General features: G+C 48.0%; 4 protein-coding genes across 5 annotated transcripts; 2 read left to right on the top strand and 2 right to left on the bottom strand.

The window, feature by feature from the left end:
- The first annotated feature begins 202 nt into the window (after window positions 1–202).
- Window positions 203–3956, top strand: LOC111080453 (protein O-GlcNAcase). Of its 2 annotated transcripts, XM_022376078.2 has the most exons (6): window positions 203–500; window positions 557–1316; window positions 1369–2116; window positions 2183–2250; window positions 2319–2731; window positions 2795–3956. In XM_022376078.2, the coding sequence occupies exons 1-6, from the start codon at window positions 263–265 to the stop codon at window positions 3637–3639; spliced, it is 3072 nt and encodes a 1023-aa protein (XP_022231770.2). In that variant the 5' UTR covers window positions 203–262; the 3' UTR covers window positions 3640–3956. The 2 variants fall into 2 exon arrangements, with proteins under 2 accessions (XP_022231770.2, XP_022231771.2); XM_022376079.2 differs by lacking the exons at window positions 203–500; window positions 557–1316 and having other exon boundaries at window positions 1559–1645; window positions 1704–2116.
- LOC111080454 (ATP synthase subunit C lysine N-methyltransferase) lies at window positions 3934–4820 on the bottom strand. The gene is made up of 2 exons (XM_022376080.2): window positions 4397–4820; window positions 3934–4321 (listed from the first exon to the last, which is right to left on the bottom strand). The coding sequence occupies exons 1-2, from the start codon at window positions 4671–4673 to the stop codon at window positions 3960–3962; spliced, it is 639 nt and encodes a 212-aa protein (XP_022231772.2). The 5' UTR covers window positions 4674–4820; the 3' UTR covers window positions 3934–3959.
- Window positions 4821–5080: 260 nt separating this feature from the next.
- Window positions 5081–10968, top strand: LOC111080452 (negative elongation factor A). The gene is given in 8 exon segments (XM_022376077.2): window positions 5081–5502; window positions 6107–6361; window positions 6433–7863; window positions 7934–8026; window positions 8028–9095; window positions 9190–9627; window positions 9691–9846; window positions 9919–10968. Coding segments are annotated over 8 exon segments (3822 nt in total). The 5' UTR covers window positions 5081–5292; the 3' UTR covers window positions 10090–10968.
- A 267-nt stretch (window positions 10969–11235) lies between these two features.
- Window positions 11236–19449, bottom strand: LOC111080458 (mycosubtilin synthase subunit C). Its single transcript, XM_022376083.2, has 7 exons — window positions 19178–19449; window positions 13292–14434; window positions 13051–13218; window positions 12224–12995; window positions 12061–12151; window positions 11825–12000; window positions 11236–11759 (listed from the first exon to the last, which is right to left on the bottom strand). Exons 2-7 carry the CDS (start codon window positions 14397–14399, stop codon window positions 11435–11437), a joined length of 2640 nt encoding a protein of 879 aa, XP_022231775.1. The 5' UTR covers window positions 14400–14434; window positions 19178–19449; the 3' UTR covers window positions 11236–11434.
- Window positions 19450–19721: the final 272 nt, after the last annotated feature.

Genomic DNA, 19721 nt, shown 5'->3' with positions numbered 1-19721 from the left:
ACTACCCAATCCTGAACAAAATTTATTAAGAAATTGGATAAAATTATTTGTTTGGGGCTGAGAGGGCTAACTAACTAGTAACATTAAGGCGAATATCAAAATCGCGGAATAACAACGAATCTGGTCGTGTCCGTCAGTATATTTACGGTATATTTTGATAATGACAAGTATATATTTCGGTATATTTCTAAGGGTCATGCGGTATATTTCATCAATAAAGTAAATAACTTTGTTTTCGCACGTCTTAAAAATCCTGAGAAAAATGGAACACGGCGCCGCCCCACAGCTTGCGTCCCAGCAGGATACTCAGCGGAACTTTATTTGCGGCGTGATTGAAGGTTTCTACGGGCGCCCCTGGACAACGGAGCAGCGCAAAGGTTTATTTCGCAAACTCAAAAAGATGGGAATGGACTCGTACATGTACGCACCCAAGGACGACTACAAACACCGAGCTTTTTGGCGAGAGCTATACACTGTCGAAGAAGCGGATCATCTATCCAGTAAGCAGTTGCCTCCCTGCGTTGTCTTGTTTTTATTCTAATTTCTCTGCGTTCAGGTCTGATTGCGGCCGCAAAGGAAGCCGGCATTGCCTTCTACTACGCTCTATCGCCCGGCCTGGACATGACCTATAGCAGCCCGAAGGAGATAGCAACGCTAAAACGCAAGTTGGATCAGGTCTCGCAGTTCGGATGCGATGCTTATGCATTGCTCTTCGATGACATTGAGTCGGAACTGTCCAAGGTCGATAAGGAGGTGTTCCAGACATTCGCCAATGCCCATGTCTCGGTGACCAATGAGATTTTTACCCATTTGGGCGGCCCCAAGTTTCTGTTCTGCCCAACGCAGTACTGTGGCACCCGTGCAGTGCCTACGGTACAGGAATCGGAGTATCTAAATACCTTGGGGTCAAAGCTCAACATTGATATCGACATACTCTGGACGGGGGACAAAGTCATCTCAAAGACGATATCCATTGCATCCATACAGGAGATAACGGAGGTCCTGCGACGTCCTCCATGCATTTGGGACAATTTGCATGCCAACGACTACGACCAGAAGCGTGTCTTTCTCGGTCCGTACACTGGTCGATCGCCCGAGCTTATCCCCCATCTGCGCGGCGTAATGACCAATCCCAACTGTGAGTTCTACGCCAACTTTATTGCTATCCACTCGCTGGCCTCGTGGTCGCGTTGCAGCATGGATTCCAAGATGAACAGCTCGCTGAGCTCCGATATCAAACTGGAGACTGAAAATGAGGATGAAATGCCCACGGAGTTCCTCTCAAAAAACGTTTATCATCCACGAGTGGCTCTCAAGTAAGTACTAGAGCGCGTCCGATGGATTTTGTGTGATTATATTTCATTTTAGAAATGCCATTTCGGACTGGCTGCCAGAGTTCTTTGTGGAGAAGGAGGCCTGGGGACCCATAACCAAGCCACAGCCGCAAGTTCAAATGGTCATGCCCATTATACCGATCATACCATCGATTAATACTTGCATGAGTCTGACAACCACCACAACCACATCGACGAACTCCCGGACTGTGCCCGAAGTGAATACCACCCAGCTGCAGGCATTGGCCGATGTTTGCAGCACTGTCAGCTCCTCGATGACCCCGATATCCAATCCGGTGATGAACTCCCTGGTATCGCCCACTAAAGTGGTCACCAACGATGACATTATTAATCCCATACCAACCACAGCTGCTTGCAACATTGAGTTGCCCAAAAAGATACCAATCTCCATTGTTCCAGTGCCCATTATGGAGGCCAAGAGCGCTGAGGCTGAGTCTGTGGGATTGAATTTGGGCAATCAAATCTTCGAGTCAATCGCATCCAGGGGAAATCCGGCAGTGGAACTGGAAATCGAATCAAAGGATCAAGAACTAGACGCATCTCTGGAGGAGGAGGAGAAGCAGGAGCTGGAGCAGGAGCCAGTGGCCAGCCTCAGCGTTTACACAATGCTGGATGATACAAGTCTGAGTCCGCTTAGCGGCGGCGGCAACGAGCCCATGGAATGCAGCAGCAGCATAGCCTCCCAGGTCTCACCAAAAGAGGAGGAGATCACCAAGCTGGGCACCGATGATGTCCTCATGGAGTCTGTGAACGATGTGCACGTGAGTAATATTAAATTCAATCTTGGACCAAAGTAAAGTAAAGACAATCACTTCTTTTGCTTGCAGAGCATGCACGTGGAAAGTTCAACCTCATCACCGCTATCGAACACAGAAATGTGTGAACATGATCTTGAGTAGGTGCCTGTTATAGCCATAATCTATTGTAAGTGACGCCAGACCATTTCCCTCTGATTTCTTCCAGAACGACTATGGAGGCATCGAAGATAACTACGGAAGATCTGGGATTGCTCTGTGATCTATTCTATTTACCCTTTGAGCATGGCAGCCGTGCGCTCAAGCTGCTGGAAGAGTTCCACTGGCTAAAGACCAATGCTAATGTCATACTGAAAGAGCGCTCCGCCGGCAGCAAGAGCAACAAGCACGAGGTAAGCGAGTGGATGCAACGGTGCGAGAACTTTGACGTGCTATGTGGCAGCGTCGGGGAGCTGCTGATCAAAATTGCCAACTGCCAGAACAAGGAAATCTGCCACGAGCTGTACTCGTATGTGTGGGACATTTCTGGTGCTCTCTCGCTGCTGAACTGCTACATTAAATGGCTGGCCTTGGGGCAGTTCCCGCCGAACATATCCTCCTATACGGAGGGCAGCTATACGTGTAAGTGTGCCGTGAGCATTGCTCAAAATCCGCATGGAAATCTAACAAATCTTTTGCCCGCAGGGTTCAGCAAGGGGTGGAAAGAGGCTTTCATGTCGGGCGACCAAGAACCGTGGGTCTTTCGCGGAGGACTGATTGCCGACTTGCAGCGTCTGATGCCTGTGGATTCTGGCAATGATCTGTTCGTCTACAAGCTGCCGGAGCAGCCGACGGCCAACTATTATCTCCTGAGACCTTACCGCAATACCGATGAGCTGGACGTGATTAACGTTTGCACGCGCACCTATCTGCAGTGGCACAGCGGTCTGGATGGCGCCGAGCACATCCACATCAACTTTCCACTGCCCTCGAGCGTGGCCAATATTGTGGCAGACGCTATTGTTGGCCCATACATAACGCTCAATCCCCAGCTCTGTATAGTGGCGTACGACGAAAACGGTGCTCTTGTGGGCTATGCTTGCGCAGCCCTGGATGTCGCCGTATTTCGGCGTAACATGCAAATGTGCTGGATGGCGGAGCTGCGTGAAAAGTATCCCAAAAATATTCCCACGCTGGACGCGGACGTGAATGAGTCAAGCGTTCAGCTGAATAAGCTAATCGCTCATTTTTTGGATCAGTTTCACAACAGCTACGATGAGGTGCAGGAGTGTCCCGCCGAAGTGAGCGGCTCCTTTCCGGCCCTTTTGACTGTGGCCACCCTAAAAGAGGCCGAGGATCGGGATAGCGGCATCACCAAACGCATTCTGACCGTCCTGCTGGCTGCACTGCGTGCAAACGGATGCTTTGGTGTGCATGTCTGTGTGCCCGATCAGGATCCCGGACAGTTGAACTTCTATACAAAGATCGGGTTCGTCGAGGTCTATCGCGAGGAGAGAAGCAAATGCATTTACTTGGGACGCCGCTTCTAGCCTCAACAGTTTCGCGGTTTTCGCCGCTTTTCTCTGTGGTAAACGTGTCAATTTTCCTCGCCCATTGTTCCTTAATATTCTGTATTCCCGCTGGCCACGCCACAGCTCGTCCCCCATCCTTGGTCTCTTTTTGTATTTTCGTACAATTTTGTATTACTGGCCAACTAAAGTGGTTCGTTCAGTGGAATACGCTGCTACCGTGCGTAGCCCTCGGAGGGCCCTTTCCTCTCTCTCTCTCAAGCATTTATCTTAAGCATAGTTTTTCTTAGCATGGAGAACAATAAAACTACACTATTTAATAATAAACTCGGGTTTATTCCTCAACTGTTGCCGCTCACTTGTCGGGTCTGCCTGTTGAGGTCATAGAACCACACCGTGTTCACACCATCCTCAATGGTGCGCTCAGGCTCTAGGTTCGGCAGCTTAAACCGGCACGCGATGATCTTTGTATTGTGCGGACACTCAGCGATCAGTTTGTGCTCCAGGTCCTTCATCATTTGCTCCACACCGAATATGACCACAAAGTTGTAATCTTTGATGTCGAACTTCCACAGGTCACGCCGGTAAAAGCTGGCCTGCCTGCTCGCACCATGACGAAGCGCCGCCAAGCGCGAGTAGTAGACAAGCCAAGGATTCAGCTCCACGCCATCGGTTTTGAGACTCTTTGTATGCTGGGCCGCCGCTGAAATGGATTATATAAGATAACATAACTTTGATCGTCGATCCGTTGTCGCACAACGGGAGCGGAGCAACTCACCAAACACGATGCGACCATCACCCGAACCAATGTCCAGCAGCTTGCCGGTGGCGTTCTTTGGCAGAAAGCTAAGGACGTTCTGGATTTGCTCTGTGGTCGCCGGTACATATGGAAGGCATATCCTGCGAAAGGCAGGAGCTACAAACGAGGCGCAAACAATTGACAGTCCGATGCCAACGCCCCCTGTGGCTGCGATTAGGATTTTTCCGCCAGTTGACATGCCTTTCCTAGGTGTTTTCTGAACCGATTTTTGGCCACCATCATTTAGAATATCCATCCCATAAGAATTAATATCTTTCACCTGAACTGCACTAAAATTCGTCAAGTTTCATAATCGAGAGTGCCCACTGGTCGCCAATGGGTTAATCGTTGTCCATGTTCGGAAATCATATTCCTCGATTTGGAAATTTGGCTTATTATTATTAGCTACAAATAATAGACAAAACAATGGAAATTTCATAAATCAACTAAATTTCTTGCTTTAAAGTTAACTATTTTGTTTATATTTTACCACATGAAAAGTTTAAAAGTTGGCAGCCCTGCTATTAACCCTACGAGTGACGAAAAACGTAAAGTCTTGAAAAAATAAATTTCGGTATATTTGATCATCATTTCTGTGTACATGAGACGGTATATTTGGGTATTTTTCTGAGGGTTAGACGGTATGTTCGATAGAAAAATCCGCGGTCACACTGGCGGCAACACTTTTTTCATCTGTGTGCGTGTGCGTGCGCTTCCTATAACAATTTTTCGAAGGATTTTACGTGTATTTTGGTGTCGTTAAAAATAATTAAAATTGGGAAATTCAATTAAATAGTGTCGTGCAACAGTACGGGACATCGTTTAACGCTAAAAGTTGTATGTGCTCCGCGCGGGGATTGGCGTAAACGTAAAAAATGGCGAACGTAAGGGACAGCGACACATCACTGTGGCTGCATAATAAACTGGGAACATCCAACGATTCGTGGATAAACGGCTCAATATGCTCGCAATTAAACAAGGAGGTTTTGCGCAACATCAAGGAATGCTTTCCCGATTTGCAGACGCAGGTTAAACTGAAGTTGCTGCTCAGCTTCCTGCATATTCCGCGCCGTCTGGTGGAAGAGGTAAATGGTTGGCGTTGGTGTAAAAAAAAAAATGAATGAGAAAAAGTGCATGAACACGAACGTCGGTGCGCCGAAGTGTATATACCCTTGCAATTCGATGCACTGTGTCTAATTATTTAAAAATGCTATGAAACCAAAGTGATAAGGTCATCCGCATAGAAATATGACTACAATTATACCATCTTCCCACCTGCAAGGGTAGTACACCAGAACATATACACACACAGACACACACACCCACGCTCGTTGTTGAAATACAATTAATGCTGTAAATAACCGTAAATTGTGATACTTGTAAATCTAATCAGCCAGAGCATGGGTTTGTTTGCTCGTAGCTTATCTGTAGCCATCAATTTCATGTTTTTCGGTCTCTGGTGGGGAAATAAATATTAACAAAATGTTTCCCGCCACTTCTACTTTTGTGTACACATTGTTCTCTCTACCAATCTCCTCTCTCGCTCTCTATCTCACACTCTCTCGTTATGGATTTGTGTGTGTGTGTACGTGTACGTGAGTGGGTGGGTTGGTGCGTGAGTGTGTTGTGGGTGGTTTCTGCGACCAATTATTAACTTTGTTTTTTGTTTTTGTTGTGTTGCATTTGCAGTGGAAGGCCGAGCTGGAGGAGGTGATTGAGGTGGCCGGGCTCGACTCGGAGCTGTGGGTCTCCATGCTGGCCGAGACGATGAAGACGTTTCCGGCCACGAGCTCGCTGAACACAGAAATCTCCGACTACGAGGACACTCGTCCCATCTTCACAGACATGGTCAATGATTTGCGAAAATTGGTGAACAAGCATTCCGACCTGGGAATGCTGCCCCTGGAGTGTCAGTACCTCAATAAGAATGCGTTGATCTCAGTGGTAGGTGGTAAATGAAGTTTATCTTTATTTTTGTCATTAACTTATCATTTTGTTCACTCACCCGGCTTTAGGTTGGACAGCAGCCGGCTCCCGTGAAGCATTTTACACTGAAGCGCAAGCCGAAGAGCGTTCAGCTGCGGACAGAGTTGCTCCACAAGTCGGCGGACGCGCAGTCGTCGCTGAAGAAGGGTTCGGCTCCCACAATTCCGCTGCGATCGCGCGGCATGCCCCGCAAGATGACGGATACCACGCCCCTCAAGGGCATACCCTCCCGCATGCCCACCACAGGCTTTCGCTCGGCCACTGTGCCGGCCAACGCGGCCCAGCGACCCAATCTCAGCCGCACTCCCGCCGGTCGCAAGGATGGCGGCATCAAGCTAATCGAGTTCACAGAACAGCCGCTGGGCTACGCGGCGGCCAAGAAGCGCAAGCGTGAGCAGCAGCTGGAGGAGCAGCAAAAGAACAAGGAGAAAAAGGAGCTGGCTGCCGCGGCGGCTGCATCCGCTGCGGCAGCAACCGCAGCGGCGAACACTGGCGATAGCTCGCCCATAGACGGAGCGACGGCCAGCGGTGGGGAGACGCCTGTCACGCCCACATCGGCCAACAACAGCTTCGAAATCAAGACGGAGCCGCAGGGGCTCAACCAAAGCTCAGGCAGCCTGGAGGAGCCGCAGGACGATGACTTCAAGGTGCCCGAACTGGCTGGCAAAACTGCAATTGCGATGGAGTGCGATCCGGAGACACCAGAGTATGCAACAACCACGCTGGACTTTGCACAGGCACCGGCCACTGTGGTGGCAGAACCACAGCTGGTCAAGACTCCAGCGGCCGAGGCTAGTAAGCAGAAAACGCCGCGAAAGAAGCTGAACAACCACAACAATAACAACAACAACAGCTTCAACCATACACCAAAACGGATTAAACAGGAGATCGAGATCAAGAGCGAGGAAATCATAGTGCCCGCCACCATTAAGCTGGAAAAGATCGAGGCGTCTCCGTCGCAGAAGCAAAAGCGTGTCATCATACAGCAGCAAGAACCAGTAGCTGCAGCGCAGCGGACACCCCATTTGCTTATCCGCACATCACCGCAGAAGCGACAGAACAACACGACGGCAACGGCAACTGCAACAACAACCGTGGGCAACACCACAATCAAAATGGAAAAACTGGACATCAAACCCATGCTGCGAACCACGGCATCGCCATCGACTAGCACAGCGACCACCACGACCACCATACTCACCCCGCAGCAGCTGAGACAAGCGGCCAATCCGCTGGCCAATTTACCCAATAATATTTCCGTAAAAATTACATCTACAAAGGCAAAAGCGGCCGCTGCGGCAGCGACGGGAGCGGCATCGGCTACGGCAGCAAGCGGCAGTCAGGGTCAGGGTCAAGCGCAACAGATACAGATCCAGCAGGCGTCGCAACAACATCAGCCCATTCTGATCAACAGCTCGACACCCGTCATACTGGCCTCATCGCCCAGTGCCCAGCGAGCGGTAAGTTTTCCTTACTTTCCTTCACTATTGTGTTGGCTAATAACGAATTCCCTCCCTCTGTCCCCCGCAGAAGTCATTGGCTACGGCAAGCAGCAGCGGCACCACCACCACAACAATACCGTCACAAGCCATAAAAACGATGCCGCTGAGCCAACTGAAGACAGGCCACAAACAGTGGACCGGTGATAATATCGCAGACGATCATTCAGCCAGCAAAGCGGGCTCAGCAGCAGGCTGGAACATCGAGCGCAGCAGCGGCAGCATCACAACAGCAGCAACAGCAGCAGCAGCAACAACAGATGCAACAGATTCAACAGCAGCACTTGGTCACATCTCAACAGCCACAACAACAGCAGCAGCAGCAACAGACGCAGTATATACTGGCCACACCCCAGCAGCATCAGCAGCAGACGCAGCAGCAACAGCAACAGCAACCGATGCTGCCCACGCTGACATCATTTACACACGGGCGTCCCTTACCGCAAACGACAACGCTGTACCAGACCACGGCCGGCGGCAATGGTCAGGCACCCACCAAGATATTGCTAAAGACCTCGGGAACGTCGGGAGTGGTGATGACACCAGTGCGCCAGCAACAGCAGACAACAACTGTGGTCTCATCGAACCCACCGCCATTGGTGGCCACGTCCGCGGCTGTTGGCGCCGCCGCCGGGCAGTCAACGACACTGAACATCCAGAATGTTCAGCTGCCGAACAGACCGGTCACCATTCAGCCAGCTTCACAGGCCGCACAGCAGCAGCACTTGCAGGCCCAGCTGCAACAGCAGCAGCCCCATCCGCAGCACACAATCGTGGCCAATACGACGGCCACGCAGCAGCCAAAACTGTCGCAGGTACTGATGCAGCCAACCAGCACCGTGGGACCTGGTGGAGTTTCGGCGCTGAATGTGTCGCCGACGACGGGCAAAAACAAAACGATCATACTCACCCAAAAGGGTGTCATTTTGCGGAACATTGGCGGAGACATGTACCAGCAGATTCCCATTAGCAATGTGGGCGGTCTGCAGGGACTCGGCACCACGCTTATGACAACCACGGCGGCAGGTCCGCCCAGCCTGGTCAAGACCACTCCGTCGACGGGAGTGCACATGCAGCAGCAACATTCGAGTCAGCCTGGAAAGCAGATGCTACCCACGCTGATTCCAACCAGTTCGCTTGGCGGCCAGCACGTTATTGTGCAGCAACAGCAGCCAAGTAATGTGATTGGAAATGTAAGTGGCAGTCCAGCTGCAAAGCTGCTGATTGCAACAAATATATTATGTTGATAAATTAAATTAAACATTTTGTAAACCATTTGAATATCAGTCCCCGCAGCAGACCATCATTCGCCCGGTGATGACGAACGTTGGTGGAGGTTTGACCACGCTGCCGCAGGGCCTGACGCTGATACAGCGGCCAGGCCAGCAGCCGCAGCTGGTGCAGGTGCAGGCGGCGCCGAACAGTACGCAGCGAACGATTATTACTCAATCGGCCGGTGCGGCAGTAACGGCACCGCAACAGCAGCCGCGCCAGCAGCAGCAGCAGCAAATTCTGCTTCAACACAAGCCAGCTCCGACTCTGCAGCAGCGATTGGTCACCTCCACGAACAGTGCCGGCCAACAGGGCACCCCAAATACGGTTATACCACGCACTGTGCAGGTGCAAGTGCAGGCGCAGCAGCAACAGCCGCAGCAGCAACAAGCAGCACAACAACAGCAGCAGCAGACGCAACAGGCACCACAACGGCGGGGACTTTCGCTTTCTGTAAGAATTGGAAGCAATTTTCAGGTTTTTCATTTAAATTGACCATCGCTTAATCCCTTCCAGAATGAGCATGTACATAAGGCGCATGAAATGTTCCGCAAGGCAAATCGTGTCTCGCGGCCCGACAAGGCCCTCATTTTGGGTTTCATGGCGGGTCTGCGTGAGAATCCGCGACCCAATAATGAAAACGTTTTGGTCATTAAATTAGGCGAATCAGAGGTAAGGTTTTCCTCCCATCAACGCGATCGGAATTTCCATTGTAATTGTATTGTTTTGTTTTCCTTGATTCAGGAAAAAGTACGGCAGGATGACGGCAACACGACGCTGTGTCTTGTGGAATCGCACATTAGGCTTGACTACAACACCGGCGAGTGGAAGACATTCCAGAATTATCGGATGCAGGATCAGACTGCCGCCTCATAGTCCACAAGGGTTATACGCATAGTGCGCAGCACTAAGTAAAAAAAGGCAGCCAAACCAGCTGAAGCTGATGCTGGAAAATATGCGTATATGGATTTTGGTTTGTCATCCGTTCTGCACCGTCAGCGGCAAAAAGATCGGCGTCGTTGCCCCCCAATTAGGTTACTAATCATCCGCTCCCTTCCCATTCTCCCCCAGCACGATATCCTCCTCCCCCAAAGCCCCAGCCCCAGCACAGAGCCCACAATCCCATACCCCAAGAAATGCTGGAAATAATGAAAACTATAAAGTAATAATTAAGGTAAATTAGCTGTACAGTTGTTTAGTATGTAGTAAAGACTAGCGCTTAAATCATGTAGTAAACATGCCCGCCCACTTCACCCCTTTACACAAATACCCAAGTTCTTATTAGGCAAAACCCGCTTCCCAAAGCCCCGAACATCCGACATGCATGCATTCATTGTACTCTGGCTGAACGCTTCACTGGAGAGCAGTTGAAGACGGCGGCCAGGCCAATAGTGAAGCTTCGTTTGGACAGAACGTACGCCCGCCCATTCGCATTCACATTTACACTCACCCGTATACACAAGAAACAAAACAAAAACGTAAACTTTAAATCTGCATATATTTAGACGTGTATCTAGCATTATGTAATTATTGTCAAAGAAATTGTATAATTAACCTAGCAGCAACATAAAATTTAGAGCCTCAGAAGAGCTCCGATATTCATTAAAAAAAAACTTCAATGAAAATATATATAATAGTTATAGAAGATATATTGTATACTAGCAAGTATATACGAGTGTACATGCATGTATGTATGTATGAGCCACAACAAGATTAACCACAGATAAATTACTGAAATCTTGAAATGCGTAATAGGCAAAAATAAACCTAGCAGATGTATTTATGGCTTTAATGTTAACATTTTGTGTATTGCATTATCAATCACTTGGGAAGCCATCTATTGATGTCTGCCGCTATAGACAACAAGCGACGGGCGACCGAGCGAATGCTGCAGAGAATGTCTGCGAATTTGTTGCTTTTGGGCAGTCGACCTGCGTGTAACACCTTATGATTGGCTGCCATTATTCTGGAATTTGAAACCTTTAGCGCATTCGTAGGAAGCACTCCCCCCCAATCCCTTCCAAGGTCGAATAAGCGCAGAAAAAACTGACTCTAAATCTGCGATTTATATTTCTTTAATTGTCTCGAAATCGGATGCTTACAACTAGTCAACACAAACTTATGAACTTCATTAGACGTTACACTATGCAGTAGTATTTCTAGAGCTAATACTAGAGGGTAACCTAGGCTAGGAAAATATAATACGTGGTGCGGGTTAAATTCGCTGCAGATCTGGTTCTGGTTCCATGTCCATGGTGTGCTACTTGCCCACCTCCTTCCAGTGGACAATGGCGCGCTGATCGTCGGGCGCATCGCCGAAGGGACGGCTACCGTCGGAGTGCACATACTCATTGACTTGGTAGTTGAGGAGCGTCTTGTAGTGATAAACATCGGCCAGCTGTTGGGTCAAAGGGCTGGTGTTGGTGGTGAAGATGCCGGCGAATTGTTTCTCCCGGGCCACGCGCAGCACCTCGTGTTCCATGAAGTGCATGCAGGCAATGTTCTCGCGCGGATTCAGCTTCTCGGCCGTACCCATCATGAATGAGTGCAGGATTTGGTTGAGGCCCTTCGGCAAATAGTTATCGCTGAAAGCCCGAACCAGTTTAACATTGATTCTGTCTGATTGATATCCAAATCTAAAAGTACTCACCGTATGGGACCCTCACAGAACTCCAGGAACTCAAACACAGTGAGCAGCTTTGATTTGATGTCCACTTCGGGCTCATTGCGGGCATCAAAGTTCAAGGCGGTGCCAATGATCCGCTCTGTGTTGCGATCGTACACCACAAAGCTCAGGTCGCGCTCCACCAATTCGTTCCAGATATCCTGTTGAAAAATAACTTCGAATTACCTCACACCCTACCATGACTTGGGGGGTTCACTTACGTTGAGAATGTCACTGTAGTCGCTGCGCAATACGCCCGGCTTCAGCCACTGCTCCAAGTCTGCCTTGTTGTAAAAGCTGGCCACAATGATACTGGAATGGAATGGAGCATTTTGGATGTCAGATTGGTTATTCACGCATATTGTGGGGGCTTTGGTTACTCACTCGATCACCTGCTGACGGTGGTCCAGGCGCAAGGCCACCGCTTCCATTTTCAGATGCGGACAGGCATTAAGAGATTCCTCCTCGAGCTGCACCGCATCGTGGTTGGCTGCCATTTTCTCAATGACCTCGCCCAGATTCTTGGCCGCTATGAACTCGGAAATGCCAATGTTGTATCCCTTCTCGCGCAGCAGGGTCACGGTGAAAATGGAGTTCAAGGAGTTGCCGCCCAGCTCGTAGAAGTTGCTTTGTGGAGCCAAAGTGGCACGCGTCGAGCGGCCAATCACACCGCCCACGGTCTCGAATAGATCGCGCGCCGTCAGCTTGAGCTCCTCCGGAACTTGGGTGTAATCAAAGTCCAGCACAATGCTCGAGTCGCCCTCATTGTTGTTGGCCGTCTCGTAGGACTTGAGTAGGGCCTGGCGATCGATTTTGCCGTTCACCAGCAGCGGTACGTGGTCCATGATGACAACCTGTGGGGTCATGTAGTCGGCCAACTTGTCCTTGAGGCGAGCCTCCAGTTGGAGCTCCGTTACGAGCGGCGCATCGTCGCGCAGCTTCACAAAGGCCAGAATGGCCTGATCCACATGCCCGGCATGGTAGCACAGGACAATCGCCTTCTCGACCAGTGGCAGCTCGGCCACATTCTTCTCCACCTCGGATAGGTCCACGCGATGGCCGCGAATCTTAACCTGTGAGTCCGTACGGCCCTCGTACATGATGCTGCCGTTCTTCAAAGCGCCATAGTCGCCGGTACGATACAGTCGGGCATATTCTGCCAAGCAGAGAAAAGGTTAAGATGGATCGCGAGTAACTAAAGTAGGACTTACTCTTTTCCACAGCCAGAGGGTTCTCCAGGAAGCGCTCTGGATCGCGTCCATTCACATAACCGGCGGCTAGGTTCAATCCCGATGCGAATATTTCGCCAATCTCTCCATTCTTGACGGGGCGGTAGTCGGCGTCCAGCAGATAGATGACCGTATTGGACACGGGAATGCCTGGGGTGCATCGAGAAGAGATCGAGTGTAAGACTGTGCAAAGGAGATGGAGGTGCTCTTTAAATTGCCTTACCAATGGGCACATTGTCGTAGAGGCTCAACTGTTTCTTGCTTTCGCAGGTGAAGTAGGTCACGTCTCCCATGACCTCGGTGGAGCCGTAAAAGTTGTACAGCCGATGAACGCCCTCGTCGAAGTAGTCGAAGAAGCTGCTGGCCAGCGCCACGGAGAGCGGCTCGCCGGAGCACACCCAGATCTGGAGGTTGTAGAGCAGTTTCTCGGCGGCTCCGCCACCCTCCATCTTCAGGTACATGAGCAGCGATCGGAGCAGAGTAGGCACAAGCACCAGACGCCTGACCTTGTACCGCTCCAGCAGGGCCACCAGACGTTGGGGGTCCTTGGTGACGGCCTTGGGCACAACCAGAATGGCCAGTCCGCACATCAGCGGTCCCCAGAGCTCCGCAATGGAGTCCACGAAGGTGAGCGCTGTCTTGAACACGCTGACCACCTCGCTGGCCGTGTAGGGAAACGTGGCCCACTGCCACTGCAGGCGGTTCAGGATGTTCTCATGCGGCAATCGCACGCCCTTGGGTACGCCCGTGCTCCCAGAGGTGTAGAGCACAATGGCGATGTGGTCGTTGCCACCGCGCAGCATTTCCTCCGAGAGCAGGTTGGATCCGCTAAGTGGAAGCGACTTGGCATAGAGCTCCGTCACGGACAGCGAGGGTGTGCCCTGAAAGCGGCCAGCATCAACATCGTCGTCGCGCACTACCAGAGTTGGGCGAGCCTCCAGGAGAATGTGGTGGATGCGGTTGGCCGGGAAGCTGGGATCGATGGGCAGATAGGCACCACCTGCCTTCCAAATGGCCAGCAGCGTGGTGATCAGCTCCTCCGATGGCTGCATGCACACGGCCACGATGAAGTCGCCATCGCTGTTGGGCTGCAGGAATCGTCCGTGGGTCTCCGCCACAAGCAGACGTGCTGCTCGGTTGGCCCGCTCGTTCATCTGGCGATAGCTGCTCTGGCTGGGAGGCCTTCCCATGCCGGGCGTATCTGGCTGGTAGATCAGCGCCACCTTGTCGGCGTGTCGCAGCTGCTGCTCCTCAAAGATGCGGTGCAGCGCTCTCGGCACAAAGTCCTGCTGCTGACCCTTCACGATCGACAACTGTGGCAGGGAGCCCATATCGGATCGGTATTAACTGCTACGCGTACGAGTGCCTGTGGATAAACATTACAATATTTATTGGGCTTGTCAGGAAGTCAATGAGCGTTGATCGCTTAACTAATCTCGGTTTGAATCATTTATTGCATCATTTTATTATTAAAAAGTGGAGTTTTGCCGCACTGACTGATATTGGTTGATCGTACTACAATTGGGAACTTGTATTACCCAGAGACAGGTTATTTGCGGCCACGAGGCGGCAATTCAATTAATTCCCATGAATATAAACGAGTTTAACATGCAAACTTGTGTAAAGAGTATTGTCCTAAATGATCTACATACACATTTATAACGAATGAACAATACCAGCCAAATCGAAAAAGTTGTGGCTATAATTTCGCATATCAGCTTCCAATTATTGCAATGAGGAGCCTTGAAAGGACTATGGCAAATAGTTAAGAAATCTCTCATCGAGTGTAGGGTATACTTTAGCCGTACATGGGCAAGCAACTGGTTCAGGGTCGATCTAGAATTTTTTTGATTTTCCCACCTAGTTCTTTGGTGGAATTTTTCCAATACAAATTTATCACTTTTCAACTTGGAAAATTGCCCAATAAATCATTTGAACTGATCGCCTGTATGTCAGAGATTTAAATTAATTGTATTGCTGTAAATTCCAACTGCTCAAACAAATTTGAAAATAATCGTACACTTGATAAGCATTCAATAAATTTCCTCAACACATTTTTAAACTGTTTTATTATCGAAAACGGTTACGAAATCACATAAATAAATCTACTACGAGTAATCGTATATGTAAAACGATTTGCCTTCTTATTTGCATCAGCAAGTAAATGCAAAATAAATTACAGCCGTCACATTAAATTGTTCTCATTCTTTCAGCATTATAGATTTTAATATTGACAAACAATTTCCATAGTTAATAGGAATAGTTGTACTTTTGTGGCAAACAACTTGAAAACTACGAGTATAGACGAGCCTTCTTCTCGGAGCTCAGCTGTATATTTTATAGTTCATTTACATAGCCACATATACATACATATGTGTATAAGACCATAACTATTACGGACTGCACTGACTTATCTACACATGTGTGTGGGCCTACACGTGGGATGATTAAATAGAACATATAATTTGATTATGCCGTTGAATATGGAATGTTATACAGATAGCGACAAGTTGTTTTGCATATGGCTAACATTAACGATTCCTTTTGAATACTGAATCGATTTTAAGTTTGATCTAGATAACCATCCTCTATTACCTTCCTCTTTTTACGTTGATAGGATGGGGGATTTCTCGGGTAACAATAAACGTTTTTTCAGTTTTAGTATACGAGCCACTTGGCTCGCTGCCTAAAGAACCGCTTGGAATGCGGCATATAAGCTCGTTAATTGCATTAAATATTTCAATTGGCCAAGTCCGCCTCTGTCCCATTTGCCGAGCGTTAGCACTGTGCGGCGGCAATAAAGTCTCGTTGACCACAAGACCAAAATACATAGTTAAGGCTTTTATAGACAACCAACCTTATGTTTAAGTTCCATTGGCATGTCATAAAACTCAGCTGAAATGTCATTGCGCCGACAATTTCTGGTTGTCCGAGACCGAGACTGTATCGCTGTCGGTGGCAGTGGCAGTTGCCTGCGTCTGTTCGGCCCCAATGCCATGCGCTCTAATCCGAAATACTGAGCTACAGAGGCTCAAGAACAACAATTACCTGTACCTGTACCCCTGGCCTTAGCTCATGTTAATCTCTGATTTAATTTCGGAATTGGATTTGAGAACTCATTACACTTCCATGAATTAGGGGGAAGCAGGAAAGACTGGCGCGCAGACAGGCGTCGAAGGTGGCCAGGAAGCGGTGGGAGTGGAGGCTTCTTGGACAAGTGGTCAATGAATTATTTATTTATTTGGTTCCGCCTCTTCTTGGGGGGCAAGTGGAAGCAAGTGGCAAGTGGGTGGAAGCTCGGTGTAACGACGGCGCCTACTAAGCACCAAACAAGTTATTGATCAATTGCGCAATACAAAAAACCGAAATTTTTGCTGCTGGCCAAGTTTTTTTTGGTTCTGGTTTTGGTTTTTGAGTTTGTTTGGGTTCTAATTCTGGTTTGGCATACATTTTTTGGCAGCCAAGTAATTTACAGCCGTTGACGGGGCGTATACGTAACAAATTGGAGGCAAGGCGAGGCAAGGTAAAAGCAATGCCCAGCGAACATTATTTCCCAAGCGCCCATTACGTATGCGCCGTGTGAGTCCAATTAGTTTGTTCACTTGCATACATAACTCTGCCATGTCTGCCTGATTATATACGAGTATCCATCTATCTGTGTGCTAACTGCATACAATGCAGCAGCTCACATAGGGGTAAGGCTATGGGTGTATGCCATATATGAAGTGTTCTCTATTCGCATCTCTGTATGTCCATTGTTTGTGGTCCGGGCGCATGTATTCTTAAGACCGCTCGCCCGTGTCTCTGCATTTCACATCATCGGTTTAATGCATCCGCAGCAGCAGCGGCAACGACTTTTGTTCACCTTCGCTGCCTCCGTTGATGAGGTGAAATCTAAGCGGCTGATTTAATGTTATTATTGCCTCCGTTGCCGTTAAAAAAAATCAAACATAAAATGCTAAGCAGAACTACCAAAGGTGGCTTACAGCAGCAGCACCAGCACCAGCAGCGACTCGATTGAAAAGCATTTAAGACCAACTTTACAAATGAACAGACATTTGTACATTTGAGTATGTGTAAGTACCGCCACTGTACCCAGCAGTGCTTATAATTTTCCGCTCAAGGTTGCATTTGTGCTAGATTGTTTTCAGTGAGTTTTGAGGCTTTCGGAAAATCGTTCCATAATTATCAGCTGCCATGTAATTTGTAATTTACATAATTATTAACTGCCTTTTGGCAGGGTGTTAGATTGCATTACCAACGGGCATGCCCATGTCCCCTGCCAGGTCCTCCGTTTGTGGATCAACAACACTGCCTAAGGTCAGTCATCTATCCATTCATCCATCCATCCATCTAGTATTACATACATACGTAGTGTCTCGTAAGCATTTGGGTAAAAAATTTTCCGCTTGTGATTGTTTCAAAGTGTGTGGCTAATTAATTTGTTGCCTCGCGACTGTCGAACTGTCGTGGGAGGCGAACCAATCAAATGCCACATTAGAAACGCTCTATTTTCGTTGCCGATGTATGTACACACAAAAGTATGATTGCGGTATGTGTTTGTTTGTGCCCTGACTGATTTGCTTAATTGAGTAAAAAAAGCTCCTAATTTAAGCCATGGCAGGGCGCCCTGCATCTGCACGGGTCGCCTGGCATCGGACCCGATGGGTGACTGTGATCTGCTCATGTCTGTGTGGGGGTTTTTATTTTTTCCACCGCTGGATGTTTTTGTTATTGTTCCCCCCGTGCTCGCTGTGTTTCCGATTGTGAGTCAATTGGATGACAAGTCTCGGTTGAAAAAAAACCACACAAGAACAGACAAACACCAATCCATGAATAAATATTCCCATGTCTTGCGTCAAAGCGAAGTTCAGCTTAGCGCAGCGCAGCTCATTAAAAGAATCCATTCCATTCTGTTCTATTCTGTTCTGTCAAATGCAAATTATGCAGCACTATTTATCTCAGTCTTAAGCGGTTGTAATGGATATAGCGACACTCACAAAGCACGTACTTAACATAATTAGTAGCCGTTCGGTCTTACCAATGACTCAATTGCAATTAAAAAGCCATCAATACGTTATGCTGCCATTGCAGCCCCTGTTAATCGCTGGAAAATTAGTGGAGCAAATTAAATGTCAATTGTTTGATACATTGTCTAACATTCGGTATGACGATGGTTTGTCTAACAAGCCAACTAGTTAGCCAAGAACAGGTGCTAAGCAGTTAGCTAACACTAAGAGTAGTAACTCATATTCTGTCAACTGGCAGGCAGCCTTTGACCACATTTAGTGTATCGTTAATCAAGTGTTTCCTTGGGTAATTGCTTTTTATGGCCCTGCTTTTGCCTTGAGCGCTGTCTGTCGTTTGCATTACGAGTGCATTCCCAAAGAACGACCGGCCCACAAAATCAAGTTTCCTTTTTGTTTTTTGTATATGTATTTTAAGCTAATTTCCCCGCAAATTGATTGTTAACTTTCAGTGCATTCACTTCCTTGGTTGTGACGATTTTTTGTTTGCCTCTGAACGGAACAAATTACGGAAGCCAGCAACAAAAACTGGGTTTATATTTTTGGGTTGTCGCACTCTCTCTCTCTCTCTCTCTCTCACTCTCCATTTAAACATCCAGAGCAAGTATGATACGCGGGAGTTAGTTAAATTTAATGAAAATATAAGCTCAATAATCAGATTCATTCAAGTGCTTACTGTCAATAACAGAACAGAGAGTGAGAATTTTTGCAATTTTGTAAGGGCAACAGCCGAGTAAGGTCTCGCCCGTTTTTCGCTGTTACCTACCTCAAAGAAAATCTATAAACTTAAAGCTAAATGAGTTCTTTATGGCTACAGAAAAGGGAAAACTATTTTCTTCAATCAATTATTTTGTCAATTAACTAATTGCAATTTTATTTTTTAATTATTTCTAGCATTAATATTTTTTGCCTGATGAATTTTTCTATCGGAAATTGTTTAATTTTGTAATTCACTTTGATCATTAAATTTTCAGGGACTTATTTAGTTAATAGTTTGTAAGCATGAACGCAGAATCGTTTTTATATAAGCTTAACAAAATATTATAGTCTTAAAAATATATGAAATTATCACGTATACGTACTGTGTGTATTGGTAAAATTACTTTCACTGGATTTATCGAACTGTTATAATTTTTTGTTTGTTTTTAAGTCTTTGTCTGCTGCCGTTTGACACTAAGCACGTTTATCTGTTATTTGAAAATCCTTTTCTGATTCTTGTTTGGTTGCTTAATATCTTTGGGGGTCACTTCATTTGCGTTTCACTTTGATTTTGCTTGGCAGCCAAAAAAACTTGTAACGCACACCCAAAAATTCTCGTACTATGTACTTGTAAACGGCGCTCGCAGACTAATCAGAATCCCAGCACCCGCCTAACTTTTATATCCGATCCCCAACCGCAGCCTCAAACTCAGTCGCGGCCAGCGGCGCAGTCGCAGCGAAGCGAAGCGTCGTCGGCGCTCGATGAAGAATGGCGGTACGGGTAACGAGAACCGAGTGACAGAAAAAAAAACCAAACCAGTTCCTGCTCTTACATGGGCTGCTGCAATTACCGCTCGCAGCATACATATGTACATACATATGTGGATTTTTAGTTTAGCTCTGGGCCAGCGCTCTATGACGTAGGAA

The sequence above is a fragment of the Drosophila obscura genome, unplaced genomic scaffold (assembly GCF_018151105.1).
Source record: "Drosophila obscura isolate BZ-5 IFL unplaced genomic scaffold, ASM1815110v1 contig_150, whole genome shotgun sequence".
Taxonomy (NCBI): domain Eukaryota; kingdom Metazoa; phylum Arthropoda; class Insecta; order Diptera; family Drosophilidae; genus Drosophila; species Drosophila obscura.
The sequence above is the reverse complement of the archived record's forward strand: the minus strand, read 5'-3'. Positions and strand labels throughout refer to the sequence as shown.

What these genes read in the sequence shown, in the direction of transcription:
- LOC111080458 (XM_022376083.2), bottom strand. Translation starts at nt 14,399, where the DNA reads ATGGGCTCCCTGCCACAGTTGTCGATCGTGAAGGGTCAGCAGCAGGAC. An exon ending in CTACGACAATGTGCCCATTG is followed by an intron (nt 13,219 to 13,291) that starts GTAAGGCAATTT and finishes GATGCACCCCAG; the next exon opens with GCATTCCCGTGTCCAATACG. An exon ending in ACTACAGTGACATTCTCAAC is followed by an intron (nt 12,001 to 12,060) that starts GTAAGTGAACCC and finishes ATTTTTCAACAG; the next exon opens with GATATCTGGAACGAATTGGT.
- LOC111080454 (XM_022376080.2), bottom strand. Translation starts at nt 4,673, where the DNA reads ATGGATATTCTAAATGATGGTGGCCAAAAATCGGTTCAGAAAACACCT. An exon ending in TGATGGTCGCATCGTGTTTG is followed by an intron (nt 4,322 to 4,396) that starts GTGAGTTGCTCC and finishes AATCCATTTCAG; the next exon opens with CGGCGGCCCAGCATACAAAG.
- LOC111080453 (XM_022376078.2), top strand. Translation starts at nt 263, where the DNA reads ATGGAACACGGCGCCGCCCCACAGCTTGCGTCCCAGCAGGATACTCAG. An exon ending in ATGTGTGAACATGATCTTGA is followed by an intron (nt 2,251 to 2,318) that starts GTAGGTGCCTGT and finishes GATTTCTTCCAG; the next exon opens with AACGACTATGGAGGCATCGA. An exon ending in TACGGAGGGCAGCTATACGT is followed by an intron (nt 2,732 to 2,794) that starts GTAAGTGTGCCG and finishes TTTTGCCCGCAG; the next exon opens with GGTTCAGCAAGGGGTGGAAA.